The following is a 17,162-nucleotide window of genomic DNA, read 5'->3' on the forward strand; positions in this document are numbered from 1 at the left end:
TGTTTTACAGAGCTTTTATCTTGGCAGGATTCCACAGACTGAAAGTGAAACAGTCAGAAAAACAGCAGCAGACAAACAGCTGAAATGTAACAGCAGGTTTAGACCTGGTCTAAGTTTCCATGAGCTGCTGCACCAACAGGACACTGTTACAGGATGAAGCTGATTCACATACATGTCCTTTATCCTGAATAACATTATTAAAACTGGGTAACATCATCCCTTCATGTGCTGATGACCCTGATTATATCAAACACAGACCAACCACAGACCTGAAAGTCTCCATAAATAATAATATCAACTCTTCATGATTTGATCCTGTCATGTTTTCTCCTGTGCTGGAGACTGTTACTGTCCACAGACAAGATCCAGGCTGACTTTTAAAGACCCCCTGCTCTGGAGCAACGAGCTGAACTGAGTTTCTGTCCTGTTTAGTTTTCTGAAGGGACACGTTCCTGATAAAGGGAGACAGAATGTCCTGCTGTTCTCATTCCAGCTTGTCAACAGGTTGAATCTGAACATGTCATATCTTCATCTCAATCAAACCGTCATGTTGTTCGTCCAGTTCGTCCAGTTCGTCAGGTGTGATCAGTGAACTCGCCTCTTTAATCGCTGCCACTCGTCACTGCAGAGCTCAGTCTGTTTTTAAAAAGGTGCCTCAAGATGCAGAAGAAGTGGATTCAACTTTTAATTCCCTGTTTTCTTCTGTCAGCAGCTCAATGTGGTAAGTGACGTTTCTTCAGTGCTACTGATGAATCACTGTCCTGTCTACACTCTGTGTGTAGTTCCATTATTTGTCAGGTTATAGTCAAAGAAAACTAAGTATGTTTACCTCCTGTAGTTTCATCTACTTCTGCTTGGTGCATTTTTCTGGTGGCTTCATGTTACTTAGATTCAACACAAACGAATCATCAGACTAACAAATGAATCGTGCTGCAGTGGGAAGAATATCAACTTCTTTTATCTGGGTCCTGATTCTCATCTTTGATGAGGAACGTTGGGGATGAGCAGCAGTTTTCTACACCTGTAGAAGAAGCTGAGGCTGACTTCAAACACCTGGACTGATATTAAACTGTAGCAACACTGTGTCAGACCTCTGGAAAGTGTTTCCTGGATTATTTTTGTTGTGTGATAATCAAAGAGAAACGAATCCTGCCTGTAGCCACACCCACAATCACAAACTCACTCTTGTATCTGGCAGTTCTGTCCTCAGTGTGGAGGTCATACAGAGAGAGCAGCACTGGATCTGTTTCATTTGGGAGTGAATGTAAATGTCTGCATCACGTAGATTTGCAGGATTTGATGCTGATGGTAAGAACAGCAAACACGTAGTTACTGTTAACGTTTCCTGCTGCAGCTCCCAGAGACCGATGTGCTGCCGTGAAGGCGGAGTTAACTTCAGGGCTGACCCCTTCACCTCCAACTGTAGTGTGGCAAGACACAGGAGCTCTGGACTGAACACACCTGACTGTGAAGAGTTCTGACCCTTCAAACGTCTCTTCTTTTCCAGGTTCCCACTCTCTGGTGTTCTTGTCGACAGGACATGTGCAGCCTGGAGATCGACCTTCATTTGAGCAGCTAACTGTATTTGATGGCGTTCCCATCTCCCACTGTGACGGTCTGACCACCACAGAAAAGTTCAAACCTGCTCTGGAGCCTAAGAATTTACCAGAACGCTGTGAGGATGCATATACTGCTATCTTAGAATCTCTCCACGTGATTCCACCTTTAACCAACAGAACAGTGTGTAAGTTTGAAAATGTCGGTTTAGTGACACGTTCATTTTGGTGATGTTGATTTTTCTGATCCACCAAAACCAAGAAACTAATCCTGTAGTCGAACTTCACAGATGTTGTACAGCGACGGCGCGGCTGCATCCAGTCAGCCAATGGGAAGGACTCAGCTTTTGAAGCCTGGTCAGTGAATGGACTGGACTTCATAACCTTTGACCCTGAATCTCAAAGATGGACAGCCCAGTCTCCCTCTGCCGTCACAGTGGAACATAAGTGGAACAACAACAGACCAAGAAATGTTGCCTTTAGTGAATTTATCAGGCAACACTGTCCATCGATGATCAAGGGAATTCAATTAAGATCAATAAACTCAAAAACAGGTGAGATCACCAACTGTCCACATGAAATACACACTGTGACGTCACCCTCTGCTTTGTGAACTTCACTTTCAGACCCAGAGTCTACGTCCAGTTTTATGTACAGTCTGTGGCCTGGACACAAACCACCAGCAGTTTGTGGTACTTGGATGCAGCAAAGTAGCTGCTGGTTCACTGGACCGTGTGATCCTTTGACCCTGATCTTCGTTTCTCTGCAGATCTGATGGTATTTGCGAAGCCTACCTCTGACCCAGCCCAGGTCCTGCTGACATGTCACGTGACGAGCACCGACAGGTCAGTGAGCTCGGTGTATCTGACCAGAGATGGAGCTTCCAGCAGGACCACAGTGACCGGACCGATGCCTGGACCTGAAGATGGATCTGTGATCCTCAGGCTCACAGCTTGGATCTCCCTCAGTCAACACACATACAGCTGTACAACAGAAACTGGAGGACACAAAATCAGTGCAGTGTGGGGTGAGACCTTTACACATGAGATGATCTTCATTAATCTCAGGTTTAAATGTTGTAACGAGCTCCAGCGGTCAGGAAGGGTCTTCAGGATCTCCTTTCATTACAGATGGGAAGACTCTTGACGGGAGACCACTCCTGAAGGAGGCAGGTGTCCACTGGAAAACACTGATAGTCATCATTGGAGTCCTGTGTGTGGTATTAATTATCACCAGCATATCCTGTTTAACAATGTGTCTGCTAAAATGTGGTAAGATTCATTATTTCTGTTATCATGCTTTAATTTAATAAACTCTCCTCCCAGAGCTGGACCAGTGAGTCCGCTGAGCCAACACATCAGCTCAGTTCTGGTTTATATGTGTGAATATATGTGTTTCACTGTCTGAGACGATCACACGTCATCATCAAGTCCAACTTTATTTGGAATTCAGTCTTTTCTAAATCAGATGTAACTGTCGGTGTTTTCTAACTGTGATTTTCATTTTACTTGTAGTCAAGAGGAAGCCCCGCCCTCGTCCACCAGCTGATCCACATCTGGTGGAGCAGTTTACCAGGATAGTGGAGAGTGTTATGTCTCCAGATCTACAGAGTGTCATGGTTTCATTCATTCAGGGTTCAGAGATAAACAGAGAGTACCAGGACCGGTGGGAGGTGAACATTAGCAGAACACAGCAGAACCACTATGATCCAGAAAACTTTGCTCATCTAATTAATGGAGCAAATCAATAATGTAAAAACTGTAAACAGCTGCATTTATACACCGGTATAATCTAAAGCACTTTACTCACACACACTGTCAGTCAGGCACAGGAGCAATCTGGGGACTGACCCAGGATCCCTGTGGTTAGTTGAGGACCTGCTGAGTCCCAGCTCCCTGTTTTTACCCTGAGAGGGAGCTGACCTCTTCCTGCTGCTGTAATCACTCAGCTGAGATCAGTCCTCAGCATTCATCCCTTCATCATTAACACCGTCATTAATGAGCGTGTCAGTCAGATGTGTCGCCACTGGAAAGCTCTAATGTGTGAATTCAGTTTGCACATGGATCAAAGTGTCTTTATGGTATCATAAGCTGTGTAAATAATGTAGGAACAAAGCTCTTGATATTGTTATTGTGTTCATATTGTGTTTCTGCACAACAAAGTTTTCTCCTGCCATGTGTAGCACTGATGTGTTGTGTGTTTTACTTGGGTCACCAGCTGTTCACCAGCTGTTCACCAGCTGTTCCTGCCCTTTTATTGTTGTTGTACGATAGAATCTGAAAACTGATTGTAAGCTAAGACGGCCTCTCACAGAGTGATGGACAGACGTGTTTATGGCAGTGAGGCCTCATTTAAAAAGTAAATAACTTCTGTAAAAACTTTATATAAATATGAAAATATATAATGTTTCACTGAACACTTGTGTTTACACATTTTTGATGAGGTTGTTAATTGTTTATTGTGCTGGATTTTGTTCATGTTCTTTTATAATCAAAGTGTAAAAAGTTAATAATTTGGTTCATATTGTTGTCACAGTGTTGATGGTTCACTTGTTGTGTAACACTGGGAGTGTTTATGTTGTGTTGCTGTGGAGGCCTCCAGCTTCCTGTCATATCTGTCACGGTTGTATTTCACCTTGTGTTTTCATACCTGCTCATGTTTGTGCAATAAAATAACGTTGTCCTACCTGGTGTCGTGGTGGTGATGTAGGTTCCTCACTTGTTGAATAAAAACAGCTGTAAGATGCTTTTAATTTGAAGTGAGCTCCAGACCGTGAGCTGCTGTTACCACAGCAACCAGCAGGTGGAGGCAGAGAACTCAGGATCACCTGCTCCATGAGTCCTGACACCTGAATTTACATGAAGCAGTGATGGGTGTGGAGCTCCCTCAGGACTCTGCTCTCTCACATGTGCATCACGTGTTCCCCCCTCAGGTGCTGGGGGCAGACGCTGTGTCCTCCTGTAGCTTCAGCCCAGAGCTGATCAGACAGCAGGGTTACACAGTCATCCCCCTAGTTTCAGTTCCAGGAAGTAGAAACACAAGTAAAGAAGCAGCAGCTCACACTCAGGGGATAAACTCAGTTAGACCCCTGCACTCCCCCTTTCCTGTCAGTCTTCACTAACCTATAATAAAGGCATAAAAAGCCCCCAAAAAATAATAACGAAGCAGAGCAGTCGTTTCTAGTTTGCAGAGACTGTGGCTGTGAAACACTGCAGAGAAGAAGCAGCAGGGACTGATGGGATATCATTACCACCATCATACTGTCAGTCACGTGACTGTTAATGTGAGGAGTCATGTGACAGTGAGCAGCTGCACTGACGTCCACTCACTGACACAAACCAAAGAGCTGACAGCTGCAGACTTCATCTGCACACTCACCTCACAGACAGGTAACTGTGGCGCTCCTTGAAACTGCCGCCGTACATTCTGGGAAATGTGTAGAAGAAGAACAGAGACTGTTGCTGGGTGGGCTGTGACTCTTCACTACATATATGAGCAGATTCCCATCAGCCTCCACCTGTTTTTCTCCTGCATCACACACACGTCTGGAAATATTGAGCCTTTATTTTATATCATCATCATCATCATCATCGTCATCATCATAGAATAACGAGTCACAAACAGAAGCCAGAGAAGTCGGATGTTTCCTGGACACAAGGACATGAATGAACTCAGGAAGGATGTGATCAGACAGTAACCAGCAGACGGCGTCGGTACAGGTGGGTCTCTGACCTGCTGCCTTCATGTTCTCTGACCCTACGAGCTCGGTGAGACCAGCAGGGGGTCCTGGTCCTGGCTCCGAGCCCTCAGATCTGTGCTCTGCGTGTGAAGTGCTGTGAGTCCCTGAACTCCAGGTAGAGGCTGAAGAGCAGGTGCAGGGACTGGATCCTGCTGCTGTACACGGGGATGTCCAGCAGGCTGCAGACGACGTCGGCGTACTGCGTCAGGCCGCAGCGGAGGCGGGCGGGCGGCAGCCGCAGGCGGCCCAGCAGCTCCTCCAGCTCGGCCGGCCACTCCTGCATCAGGCTGTCGATGTCGGGCATCGGGCGGCCGTACTGAACGCTGGCCGGAGGTTTGGAGCGGTGCAGCGCACTGATACTCTCCACCCAGCTGTCCACCGCCCGGGGGTTGGACTGAGGACTCGCCACACTCGTCACCTTCTTCAGCTGCAGGAGAGAGACAGAGAGAGAGAGAGAGAGAGAGAGAGACAGAGAGAGAGACAGAGAGAGAGAGAGAGAGACAGAGAGAGAGAGAGAGAGACAGAGACAGAGAGAGAGAGAGAGAGAGAGAGAGAGAGAGAGACAGAGAGAGAGAGAGAGACAGAGAGAGACAGAGACAGAGAGAGAGACAGAGAGAGACAGAGACAGAGAGAGAGAGTTCACACTCTTTACTTGACAACATCAGCAGTAATGTCATATTCCTGAGAGAACTCAGACCTGAAGTGTGAAGGAAACTAAATGTGGAGTCAGGTGTGTGTAGGACACGTGTAGGACACAGGTGTGTGTAGGATACGGGTGTGCATAGGACACAGGTGTGTGTAGGACACAGGTGTGTGTGTGTAGGACACAGGTGTGTGTAGGACACAGGTGTGAGTAGGACACAGGTGTGTGTGTGTAGGATACGGGTGTGTGTACCTCGGTGGCTCCATGCTGTTTGGTTTCCTCTGACAGCCACAGCGACAGCACCGTGGGGTCCGACTGTTTCACACTAGGCTCGTCCAGAACCAGCAGACCCAGACCGTCCGCTTTACCGTCCGGTCTCGGCACCTGAATGCCACACAGCCACAGTGAGGTCAGAGGTCATAACCTTTTTTCACAATGGAAATGAGACTAGAAGTAAATAAAAAATAGTTTCCTCCAGCAGAGGCTGAGGCGTCTGTCTGACTCTGCATCTCCCAGTACCTTCAGGAAGGCGTCAATGTCCCCCACAGCTGGGATGAAGTCTGGGATGAAGGGCTTCAGACTGTGCTCCAGCTCTATGGACTGAGGAGTGTAACTGAGGACACAGCAGAGAGCACAGAGGAGGTTCAGAACTCCAGACCAGGGTCCAGACCAGGGTCCAGACCAGGGTCCAGACCAGGGTCCAGACCAGGGTCCAGAGAGATTTAACTGTGGCTGTTTCTGATCAGTGTCATCAGAAACTGTATCTTAACTCACTGTTATTTTCTTTATTGATTAATCTGCTGGTGATTTTTTGATATTTGAAGTGTTCAGTTTTCGGTGACATATGATGAAGAGAAGGAAATGTTCACATCTGAGAATCTGGAATCAGAACAGATTTCAGTCTTTTTTCAATAATTTGATTGGAAAATGAAATGTAATCAATTACCTTCTGTTGATGACTAATAGATTAATTGATTAATTACTTCAGCTGGAGTTTGATTTGAGATATTTACATAATATTGGATTGTCTGAAAATACAGGGCTACCAAAGTATTTGTACAGATGATGAGACTCTTCTTCTGACCGGGATCATCAATAAAAGAATGAGCTCTTAAAGCTGCTGACAGCTTTCTGACTTCATCTCATCACGTTGGAGTGTATGTGATGATCAACTGATTAGTCGACTGACAGACAGTTTATCTTGATGGTAAAATAATAATAAGCCAAAATGTCAAACATTTGCTGCTTGAACCATCAGATGATGGTTTAAAGCTTCTCTTTGAGCTGAGCTGTTGGTCGTTAGGAGTCGAACATCTGATGAATCTGAGTTTTTTCATTTTACAGTCAACATGGTGGACTGATGATGACTGGTGACTGATGGAGGAGGATTTTCTGATGAACCTTGAAACTCACCGTGTGATGTACTGGAACAGCTCTTTGACCTCGGTGCTGACGGGCAGGTTGGCGTAGTCGGCAGGGTCATACGCCCCCTCCAGAGCCTGTCCCGGCTCGTCATCATCGTCTGTATCCTCCTCGTCAGAGTCGTCCTCCTCCTCTTCCTCCTCGTCCTCCTCATTTGGACTCACCCCTGGCTGCCCGCCCATGGGCTCTCTGGCCTTCTGAGGCTGGTGGTCCTCATCGAACTCGTCACTGCTGCTGTTGGCCGACATCAGGCCTGGGCCGCCCCTGCTCCTCCTGGACTCTGACTGACAGGACATGAGATGTTAGAGCTGCAGCTCTCCTCACTGACAGCCTGCAGGTCAGCACCCAGAGGGAGCATCGGAGCGTGTGACTGGGACAAACCTCCTGGTCGCTGAAATACACAGATTGACTAACAAATCTGTCGTCTGTTATTATCAGAGCTGAGAGTAGAAAACCTTCAGGCAGCAGCTTCTCCTGTTTGTCTCTGTCACTGGATGAAAGGTCTCAGGCTGCAGATCAGATCAGCTGTTACTAATTAATGTTAAGAGACTAATTTCATGACAGAGCAAATTTAAACTTCTGTTGTCAGTCTGTGTTTCTGTGCTCGACCAAAGAGGCTCCGGTCTGTAACGCTGCTGTACAATCAGAGTGTCAGTGTGGGTCAACACCTCCAACAGAGGGAGACCTCTCTGATGAAGCCATCATTTGATTGTCATGTATGAAACTTTAATTACTAAACACGTTTACTTCAGTATTTCTGCTTTATTCTTCTAGTCCACAACCATGTTGCACTTTTTGCTGCAACAGCAATTATTTGACAGCCTTATTATTTAAAACACATGATAAACACATTAGAACACATCACGTTGTTGAAGATTAATAAACAATAATAAAACCAGAACCAGAGAATCGGAGCTCAGGCTGCAGCTCAGCTGACTGTTACCTGGCGCCGGCTGCGGGGAGTCGGGCTGCAGACGCTCGCCACCTCCTCGGAGTCGATCACCTCCAGGCTCTCGTCGTACGGCTGGTTCTTCAGCAGTCGGCTGTCTCTCCCCCGGTCAGGCCGCTCCATAGGACACCAGCAGATCACCGCTTCACAAACATTAATCCACCGGTTAAACCCGCTTTAGTGACGATTCAACCGTTTATCTGCGAGTTAAAATCGACTTTATAACCAGTTTAACTATTTGTCTGTAACTGGCACCGACTCTACAAACGATTCACCGCTTTATCTGTCCGCTAAAATCGATTATCCAACGGCTGGCACGGTGTTTGTGCTCCGTTTGTACCGACTTTCCTCCCGCACCGACACAGCCCGTCGTTATGCTAACGTTAGCCGCCTAGCAACAAACCGAGCCGGTAGATGAGACCGTAAAGACACAGCGTTCAGGGACAAGACAGACAAGGACACATCTTCTCTCTTCACACGGATTAAAGTGAAGTTACTGTTGTTATTACAGAGCCTCGGTTCAGTCTATTGGCGACTATCTGCAAAGAGATGCTAGCGGGACCAGCTAGCCGAACAACCGAGTGGAATATATCGTATCCTGGCAACGGACCATGCGGTGTATCATGGGCAATGTAGTCAGACCTGACAAACAGTCTGTCAGTGGCAGATGTTTTTAGCCTGAATCTGTTTACATTTTGTCAAAGTATTGATCCTGAATCAGCGATCAGCAGCGCCTGTTGGTAGTTTATCCATTAATGTACAGACAACTGTCACTCGCGCTTCTTTGAGGAACAAACAATAATTTATTTTTTGTCACTGTTGAGATTTGTGAGGAGTCGTTGTGATCGTCAACCTGGGGCCTCCGTACATGTGCTCTTTCCCGCCTCCAGGGGCGCGTTTGTGTCTTTGACTAAAAACCTGACCGGAAATATAGGGAAACGGAAATAAACCGGACCGGAAGTGTCGTTGGTTGGTTGCGCTCTCGGACTGGCGGTGAAATTGTTGCGTTAGCTGCAGAGCTGATTCCCCAGTTTGTAAACGGCAAAGTTTCAGGTAAAAAACAATGAAAACTCTTCAGTAATGTTTGTTTTACATGAAACTCAAAGCAAACACCGACTCCAGGGAATATATAATATATAAATGTTAGTACGCTGGGTTAGCCTCCATGCTAACTAGCTAATTAGCCGCTGTTAGCTTCATCCAGCTGGTGCGCGGCTAACTGCTAACGTTAGCCTCAGTGAAAACCTTAATGTTTTACTTTTTACGGAGTTTTCATATTGTTACTGTGTTGTAGTCCATTTTCTGAGTGAAATAAGCACTAGTTAAAAGGACCCAATGCTGATGAAGTATAGCACAAGCTAAAAGGCTAATTGCTTGTTCATAAAACATAAAACAGTGCGTAAATGATGCTAAAAATCTGACATACTATTGTTGGTTTTGGGTTTCAGAAAATGAAATGTTTAATTACTTATCTGTCAATGTGTATCTTTCTCAGTGTTTAACATAAAATTGTGCAACGCATAAAAAGCCAAAGAATTAAAAACATGAAATAAAATCAGTGAGGCTTGACTGACACTCTGAAACTCTGAAAATAGTTCAGCAGCAGTCTCTGCTGTTCTGAGGGCAGCGTTGCCAGATTTAGCCTAAAGAGCATGTAAAAGCTAATGTCCTGTTCATCCCCAAACCTTCAGTCACCCCGACACTTTTTCTGTTGCTCGACTGAGAAGCTCGAATATAGTTATTGTTAAAGTTTGATTAACAGAATGTGTTCACCTATATGAAGATGTGGAAATTAAATGTAATGTCGTGGATTCAGTGAATCACGCTGCAGATTGCTTTAGAACTTTAGCTCCATATTTAACCAGTATAAACCAGTCAAACTGTCTCGTCAACAGCAGCTCAATCAGCAGCAGTCAGCTCCTGTCTGCATTGTATCATGATGTACAGACAATTATCACAAGGTCACTATGATAGATACTCTATTAGAGATTACTTAAAATCAGGAGGATTCTGAATGAAGTTCTGCGGCCTCTTTTTTCTCTCATAATTTAATGTGGAGGGACAGCAGAGATTATTATATCCCCAGGAAGTGAAGTCAGTTTGCAGTCCTTTATGGTCTAAAAACACCTGGAATATAGACAAACTTGTCATAAGTGTAAGACGCCTTAATCACACAAAAACTGGCGTTATTATAATAAAACTCCTTAAATGAAGTTTGACCTGTGAGAGTAGAGAATGAGACTTTGCTGCATCTTCTCCACTTTATATGATAGTAAATTGAATATCATCCCATGAACTTCAAAGTAACAGCGGTTGTGTGTTTTCAGTCTAATGGGAGACAGTGATGACGAGTTCGACAGGAGGAGGCGTGACAAGTTCAGGAGAGAGAGGAGTGACATGGAGCGGTCGAGAGAGAGAGAGGAGAGGAGGAGGGATGACTGGCCCGACAGGTACGCACCTGTTGCTGTTCTCTTACCTCAGACTCAGTTTCAGTCATTTCATGAAGGTGTTTATTAGGCCATTAGTTTTTCCAGGAGTTTTATTGTTGTTTTACATTTTAATATGTTCATAGTTATTTGGACATTTTATTGTTTGTCAGACATTGTTAATTTGTTTTAAAAAAAGCTTTAATATATTTAATTCATTTTATTCATATTTCAGGTTGTGCATGTTTGCAGATGTGTGAGTTTGGTCACAGATTGTTTTTGAAACGGTCGTCTGGACGGAGATCGTTTTCATTGGTGTGGACGCATCCTGTGATTCTGCATCTAGTTGAATAAGACTTAAAACACTGATTAGTTCAGTTATTACATTATTATTTATTTAATCTCTGATGAAAAGTGTTGAGTCACTGCTGAACACTGATAAACTGAAGGTGTGTTCGTGTGTGCGACGGCCATCTTTGATCGTTGTGTCTGTTCAGGGACTGGGACCGCGGCAGAGAGAGGAGGAGGGATTACGACCGTGGTCGCAGAGAGAGGTTCTCTCCTCCCAGACACATCAGCCCCCAGCACAAACGCATGAGGAGAGACTGGTGAGGACTGTGTGTTCCACAGCTGCTCGTGTTTGTCATCTACAGACAGGTTAGACATTCATTCTGTGATTGCTGCCTGAATTTTCCAGGGATGACCACCGGGGGGAGCCGTACCGCTATGACCTGCCGTATGGAGGAGGAGGGGCTCCATTTCCAGGGGCGGGGCCTCAGGGCTGGCACCCTGACCTTCCCCATCTTCACCCGCACCACGGAGGGCACCCGCTGCAGGGCAGGTGAGGTGACCGCTGGTGTTAGAATGTGGACAGAATTTAAGTCACCGAGCAGGTCATGTTAAATACAATCTGTGTCTCAGGTTGGGGATGGTGGACCCAGACCTCCCTCCTCCTGGTCCTCCCACCATGAGGAGCTTTAAGGTGAGCAAACTAACTGAAAGTACTGTAACAGGAAAGGTGTGGACATGTTTTCTGTTGATTCATCCCTGAGCGTCTCTCTCGTCCTGTTTGTCATTTACAAACCGTGTGTGTGTGCAGGAGTTTCTGTTGAACATGGAGGACAGCGTCGATGAGACGGAGGCGGTGAAACGCTACAATCAGTACAAATTGGACTTCAGGCGGCAGCAGCTGCAGGACTTCTTCCTCCAACACAAAGACCAGGAGTGGTTTCGCTCAAAGTACCACCCTGATGACATCACGGCGAGGAAGACAGAGTCTCTGTCTGCCCTCAAAACCCGGCTTAGCGTTTTCCTCTTCCTGCTGGACAACAACTGGCTGGATAACGTGTCACTGGACATGGACCACGGCCCCACCATCATCAAACTCCTAGACGCAGGTGAAGACAGACAGACAGACAGACAGAAGGGTGGTGAGACAGGGGAGTGAACACAATGAGAACTGAGGCCCCACCCCTAAAACACACTGGACAACACAGCCTCTTTGTGATTGTGTTTTTGTGGTCGTAGCATTTGTGGCCTCCTGTTAATTAATTACATCACTAAGTATTATTGTTATTTACAGCTTTGAAGTCCTGAAGATAGAAATCAAATACAATCAAAAAGTCTTAAAATGGAATCTGCTGAACTCTGCAGAAACAGGCTTCTGTCATGTTTACATAGATGTAGTTCATTGGTGTCACCTCTCAGGGGTTTTTGGGTAACGAGGACCTCAGACTTTGCCCTGTCGTCTCACTCTATCTCCGTCTCTTTGTCTCTGTGTTTCTCTGCAGCTGTGATAAAGATGGAGGGAGGAACAGACTTTGACCTGCAGGTCCTGGAGGCACCGATTGCTCCTGCAGTGGCCGGTGGGGAGCCGAGCAGCAGCAGCAGCAGTGGAGGAGGAGAAGGAGGAGGTGAGAAGAGTCAGGGGGATCCCAGCGGAGGAAATGTGAGCGGAAAGACCGGATCAGAACCGACTGGGAGGCGGACAGAGGGGACAACCAGCGGAGAGACGGGCGAGACAAAAGACACTGACAAGGTCAGAACCGTCTCCACTGTGTGACGCTCCGTCACCTCCTGAGTGTTTTCAAGGTTTAGATTCCATTGAGACTGTGCAGCAGCAGGTTCAGGTTCTGATCCAGTTCCTCTCTAACAAATCTCAGTGAAGCGTTTGTCTCTCCTTATGATTTTTAATAACAGGGACAAATATAGAAAATGAGCATGTAACTGCGGCTTTCAGCTGCTGTAGGTTATTCATGTTAACTGTGTAACAGTTCAGGCTGCTGCTGTCTGCTCTCCGTCATCAGGACCAGGATCAGGACACGTCTGGTGGTGTTTTCTTGGTTGTGTGGACATCTCCTCTACAGTGACAGTAGCTCCACTAACCTGAAATTTAATCAGATCTAAAACCCATATGTCGTGTTTATTTTCATCTCAGGGCTGTGAAGAGGAGGCCAAGCAGAATGGAGGGGAGGAGAAGGACGAAGACGAGGAGGAGAAGAAAGATGAAGAGGAAGAGAAGACCAAGAAAGTGAGTTAGTTCTTGTTCAACTTGACGCTGATGTTGTTTGTGGTGCTGTGTTAATCCCGCCTCCTCCTCTCAGGGCAGGAAGAGGAAACGCAGCATGTCAGCTGACAGCGGGGAGGGCAGCGCCTCTGACTCTGACTCCTCCCACTCTGACAGAGAGAAGGAGGAAGAGGACGAGAAGGAGGAGGAGGAGGAGGACGCAGAAGATGGTACATACAGCTCCAACAGAACAGTAGAATGACACACACTCCACACACTGACTGCGTTCTCAGTTGGTTGGGTTGAATCAGAACAACAGAAATGTCTTTTATTCTAATGTGTGTGCGTGTGTGTGTCAGAGCGCCGTAAAGAGCGAGGGAAGGAAAGGGAGGAGTCTCCGGCGAAGCCCCGCCCCCTCCATCTCACCACGTCCCTGTTCATCAGGAGCATCCCGCCAGAAGTGTCCAAGGAGGAGATCACTGCTGTGAGAGATCACACACCCACACACACACACACATACACCTGTACGCACCACACACACCTGCACACACACACCTGTACTAACCTGACTGCTAACCTGACTGATGTGTGTGTAGTTGTGTCGCAGGTACCCAGGCTTCCTGCGGGTGGCGCTGTCTGACCCTCAGCCTGAGAGGAGGTGAGAACTGATGGTGGATGTTAGAGCGGTAAATCAGCCGACCTGCTTGATGTGTGTGTCTGTAGTAATGTGTGTGTGTGTGTGTGTGTGTGTGTCAGGTTCTTCAGGCGGTGCTGGGTGACGTTTGACCGCAGTGTGAACATCAAGGAGACGTGCTGGAACCTGCAGAACATCAGGGTAAGTAGACGTCACGCTCAGAGTGTGAAGCATCACGGCTGTGGTCTGGTGGATTAATGCCCCCCCTCCCTCTCTCCTCTCTCAGCTCAGAGACTGTGAACTGTCTCCCGTGGTCAACAGAGATCTGTGTCGGCGTGTTCGCAGCGTCAACGGTCTGACCCACCACAAACCCGTGGTGAGGAACGACATCCGCCTGTCAGCCCGGCTCGTCCACAGTCTGGACCAGAGGGGGGAGCTGTGGGCCGGACAGGTACGGTCCCACTGGGCTCCAGACCCGGTTCCAGTAACTCTGGGTTTACAGTTATTTTCCATTAAAATGAGAACAAACTGAGGCAGAGGTCACTCTGCCTCCAGAGGACATGCCTGTTTCCATAGGTACTGGGAGAGGACCGGTGCATGCAGGTGGTGTTTAAACAGGAGGTTACTTGTTGTAGTTTAGCTGCTGTTCAGACTAAACACCAAACCACACGTTGATCTGATCCAGTGTGACCTCACTTCCTGATGATGTCATCATCTCCATAAAGCTCCAGAGGGAGAGAGGCTGCAGAAGTTTTTAAGTTTCCTCAGTGATCCAGTGATGGTAGAGCAGTCACTACATTACCCATAATCCCTCAGTAACAGTTCATGTGTTTTCACAGATGGAGACTAACCCTGTTCTGAAGAACATCACAGATTACCTGATAGAGGAGGTGAGCGCTGAGGAGGAGGAGCTGACAGGTGCCTCCGGGGGCAACAGTGATGCAGGTGACACCAAAGACCCCACCTCCTCCTCCTCTGAGGTTACCGTGGAGACCGACAACAAGTTACTGAAGGTGGGAGGGGCTCCGTCTGTCAGATTCTGGCTCATAGTTTTTTAAAAGTTGCAGGTTTTTGAGCGTGTGTGTGTGCGTGCGTGCGCGTGTGTGTGCAGGTGCTGGACAGACTGCTGCTCTACCTACGTCTGGTTCACTCTGTAGATTATTATAACTTCTGTGAGTATCCTGCTGAGGATGAGATGCCTCATCGCTGCGGCCTGATCCACGTACGAGGACCCCTACCTGTGGCCAAGATCACTGCAGCCGAAGGTACACACACACACACACACACACACACACACACACACACACACACACACACACACACACACAGATAACATTTGAGTGTGGTTTTAGACCAGAGCTACTGTCATAGCTGAAAAGACACAGGAGTATAGTTCTTTGGTTCTAAAACCAGACCTGAACCCGGCTGGTGCTCCTGAGTCTGAGGCCCCATCCTGACTGAAGTCCAAGTTACAAGCTGCTTTGCAAACAGTGTGGGAGGGGCTGATAATATGTGTAATCCAAGCTGTGCTCTGATTGGACAGTGAGTGAACATCAGAGGATGTGTGAGGAGCGTCTGTCTCCTCTGCTGTCGCCCTCAGAGACTCTGAGTGAAGAAGAAGCTGCAAGACTGGGGAAGAAAGACCCAGAACAAGAGGTACCACACCTGTACCTGTCTGTACCTGTCTGTACCTGTCTGTACCTGTCTGTACCTGTCTGCACCTGTCTGCACCTGTCTGCACCTGACTCTCTCTCCCCCCCTGTGTTTCTGTTCAGGTGGAGAAGTTCCTGTCAGCCAACACTCAGGAGCTCAGTAAAGACAAGTGGCTCTGTCCTCTAAGCGGGAAGAAGTTCAAGGTGAGATTTTGTGTGTGTATGTGTGTGTGTGTGTGTGTGTGTCTGGCCTAACTGAGTGGTTTCCATTGTAACTCTTGTTTTTGTTGTTGTTCAGGCTCCAGAGTTTGTGCGTAAACACATCCTGAACAAACACACTGAGAAAGTCGCCGCCGTCAGACAGGAAGTGGAGTTCTTCAACAACTTCCTGCTGGACGCCAAGAGACCTGCTCTGCCTGAAAACAAGCCCCTCCTACCGCCAGCGCAAGGTGAGACACACGGTGCTGTCACTTTCTGTTGGTTTCTCCACAAACAATAAGCTCATGTGTTGTGTGTGTACTGGTGAAAGGCACTCTGGGAAACCACAGAGTGGAGCAGAGGTAGAGGTGAAACAGATTTTTTTTTTTTGGTTTTATCATTATGACATCATGTCTTTCTTTTTCAGCCACTCCCCCTGGCATACCTGGATTTCCTGGTCAGTCACCTCAACAGCAAAGCCTTCTGGGATATCCACCTGGAGTCAGACCGCCCATGCCTGGATTCCCTGGTACACAGTCACCATCACAACAATGATAATCAGAATTTATATTCCTCAACTAACCTTTATTGAAACTGGTCTCCAGATTTCCCACAGTCTGATGTTGCACTCAAACACATCGTTCTCTTCATCATTACACAGGTTAAATGTGTGTATGACACTGATCAGCTGCTCCAGAAGCTGAACATATAGATTATAGATACATAGATCTGTGAACAAATAGTCACTTCACGTTCTCCAGGTTCTGATGTGTGTGTGTGTGTGTGTGTGTGTGTGTGTTTGTGTGCTGCAGGTGGAGGACCTCCCTACCCCCCAAACCAGTTTGGGGCAGGCCGTGGTAACTACGACAACTTCAGAGGTCATCTAGGAGTAGCAGGAGGGTTTCCAGGGAAACAGAGAAACAGCAGGTAGAGAGACAGGCCGATGACATCACATAGAAGAATTAATTAATCAGATATTGATTATCGCTGACTCTCTCTCTCTGTCTGTGTGCAGGGGCGTGCGAGGGGACCCTCGGACGATCATTGAGTACAGAGACCTCGACGCTCCGGACGACATCGACTTCTTTTGAACACGATGAAGTGAAACAGGATGTTTTTAAAAACTTTTTTATTCCTACATTTCCCATGATTCCTTTCATCTTCCCTCCATCATTCGCTTTTGTTTTTGTTTTGTTTTTTTCTTTTAGTTAGGACAGAAACTGTAGGTGTGTGTGTGTGTGTGTGTGTGTGTGTGTGTGGATCAGGACCAATGTTACTGTCATTAGTGATGATGATGATGATCTGATTCGTTCCACTTTCCAATAAAGATCAGTAGAGGAAGACTGAAGAGCTGTGTGTTGTCATGGTTACTGTGTGTATTTGTGGTTGCTTTGGGACAGACCTCAAGAACTCACACTGAACCGGTTACCTCAGGTC

General features: G+C 46.9%; 3 protein-coding genes across 5 annotated transcripts; 2 read left to right on the top strand and 1 right to left on the bottom strand.

Moving 5' to 3' along the window:
- The first annotated feature begins 343 nt into the window (after positions 1 to 343).
- On the top strand, positions 344 to 4,246 carry LOC139606890 (IgG receptor FcRn large subunit p51-like). Of its 2 annotated transcripts, none has more exons than XM_071459318.1 (6): positions 344 to 721; positions 1,508 to 1,744; positions 1,847 to 2,110; positions 2,326 to 2,583; positions 2,687 to 2,827; positions 3,071 to 4,246. In XM_071459318.1, the coding sequence occupies exons 1-6, from the start codon at positions 661 to 663 to the stop codon at positions 3,304 to 3,306; spliced, it is 1,197 nt and encodes a 398-aa protein (XP_071315419.1). In that variant the 5' UTR covers positions 344 to 660; the 3' UTR covers positions 3,307 to 4,246. The 2 variants fall into 2 exon arrangements, with proteins under 2 accessions (XP_071315419.1, XP_071315420.1); XM_071459319.1 differs by having other exon boundaries at positions 2,687 to 2,824.
- An 854-nt stretch (positions 4,247 to 5,100) lies between these two features.
- Positions 5,101 to 8,924, bottom strand: ift46 (intraflagellar transport 46 homolog (Chlamydomonas)). 2 transcript variants are annotated; one of them, XM_071459322.1, is made up of 5 exons: positions 8,304 to 8,924; positions 7,352 to 7,644; positions 6,458 to 6,551; positions 6,191 to 6,322; positions 5,101 to 5,722 (listed from the first exon to the last, which is right to left on the bottom strand). In XM_071459322.1, exons 1-5 carry the CDS (start codon positions 8,430 to 8,432, stop codon positions 5,363 to 5,365), a joined length of 1,008 nt encoding a protein of 335 aa, XP_071315423.1. In that variant the 5' UTR covers positions 8,433 to 8,924; the 3' UTR covers positions 5,101 to 5,362. The 2 variants fall into 2 exon arrangements, with proteins under 2 accessions (XP_071315423.1, XP_071315424.1); XM_071459323.1 differs by having other exon boundaries at positions 7,352 to 7,640; positions 8,304 to 8,439.
- LOC139606881 (serrate RNA effector molecule homolog) lies at positions 8,904 to 17,073 on the top strand. Its single transcript, XM_071459283.1, has 21 exons — positions 8,904 to 9,362; positions 10,637 to 10,759; positions 11,233 to 11,343; positions 11,433 to 11,576; positions 11,657 to 11,717; positions 11,835 to 12,132; positions 12,526 to 12,773; positions 13,173 to 13,265; positions 13,339 to 13,471; positions 13,601 to 13,725; positions 13,838 to 13,899; positions 13,998 to 14,076; positions 14,162 to 14,326; positions 14,715 to 14,888; positions 14,987 to 15,140; positions 15,419 to 15,531; positions 15,651 to 15,731; positions 15,826 to 15,976; positions 16,153 to 16,254; positions 16,538 to 16,652; positions 16,741 to 17,073. The coding sequence occupies exons 2-21, from the start codon at positions 10,641 to 10,643 to the stop codon at positions 16,814 to 16,816; spliced, it is 2,604 nt and encodes an 867-aa protein (XP_071315384.1). The 5' UTR covers positions 8,904 to 9,362; positions 10,637 to 10,640; the 3' UTR covers positions 16,817 to 17,073.
- The last annotated feature ends 89 nt before the right edge of the window (positions 17,074 to 17,162 follow it).

This window comes from Trachinotus anak, unplaced genomic scaffold (genome assembly GCF_046630095.1).
Source record: "Trachinotus anak isolate AG129_WGS33_773 ecotype Australia unplaced genomic scaffold, CSIRO_AGI_Tana_v1 ptg000023l, whole genome shotgun sequence".
NCBI lineage: Eukaryota > Metazoa > Chordata > Actinopteri > Carangiformes > Carangidae > Trachinotus > Trachinotus anak.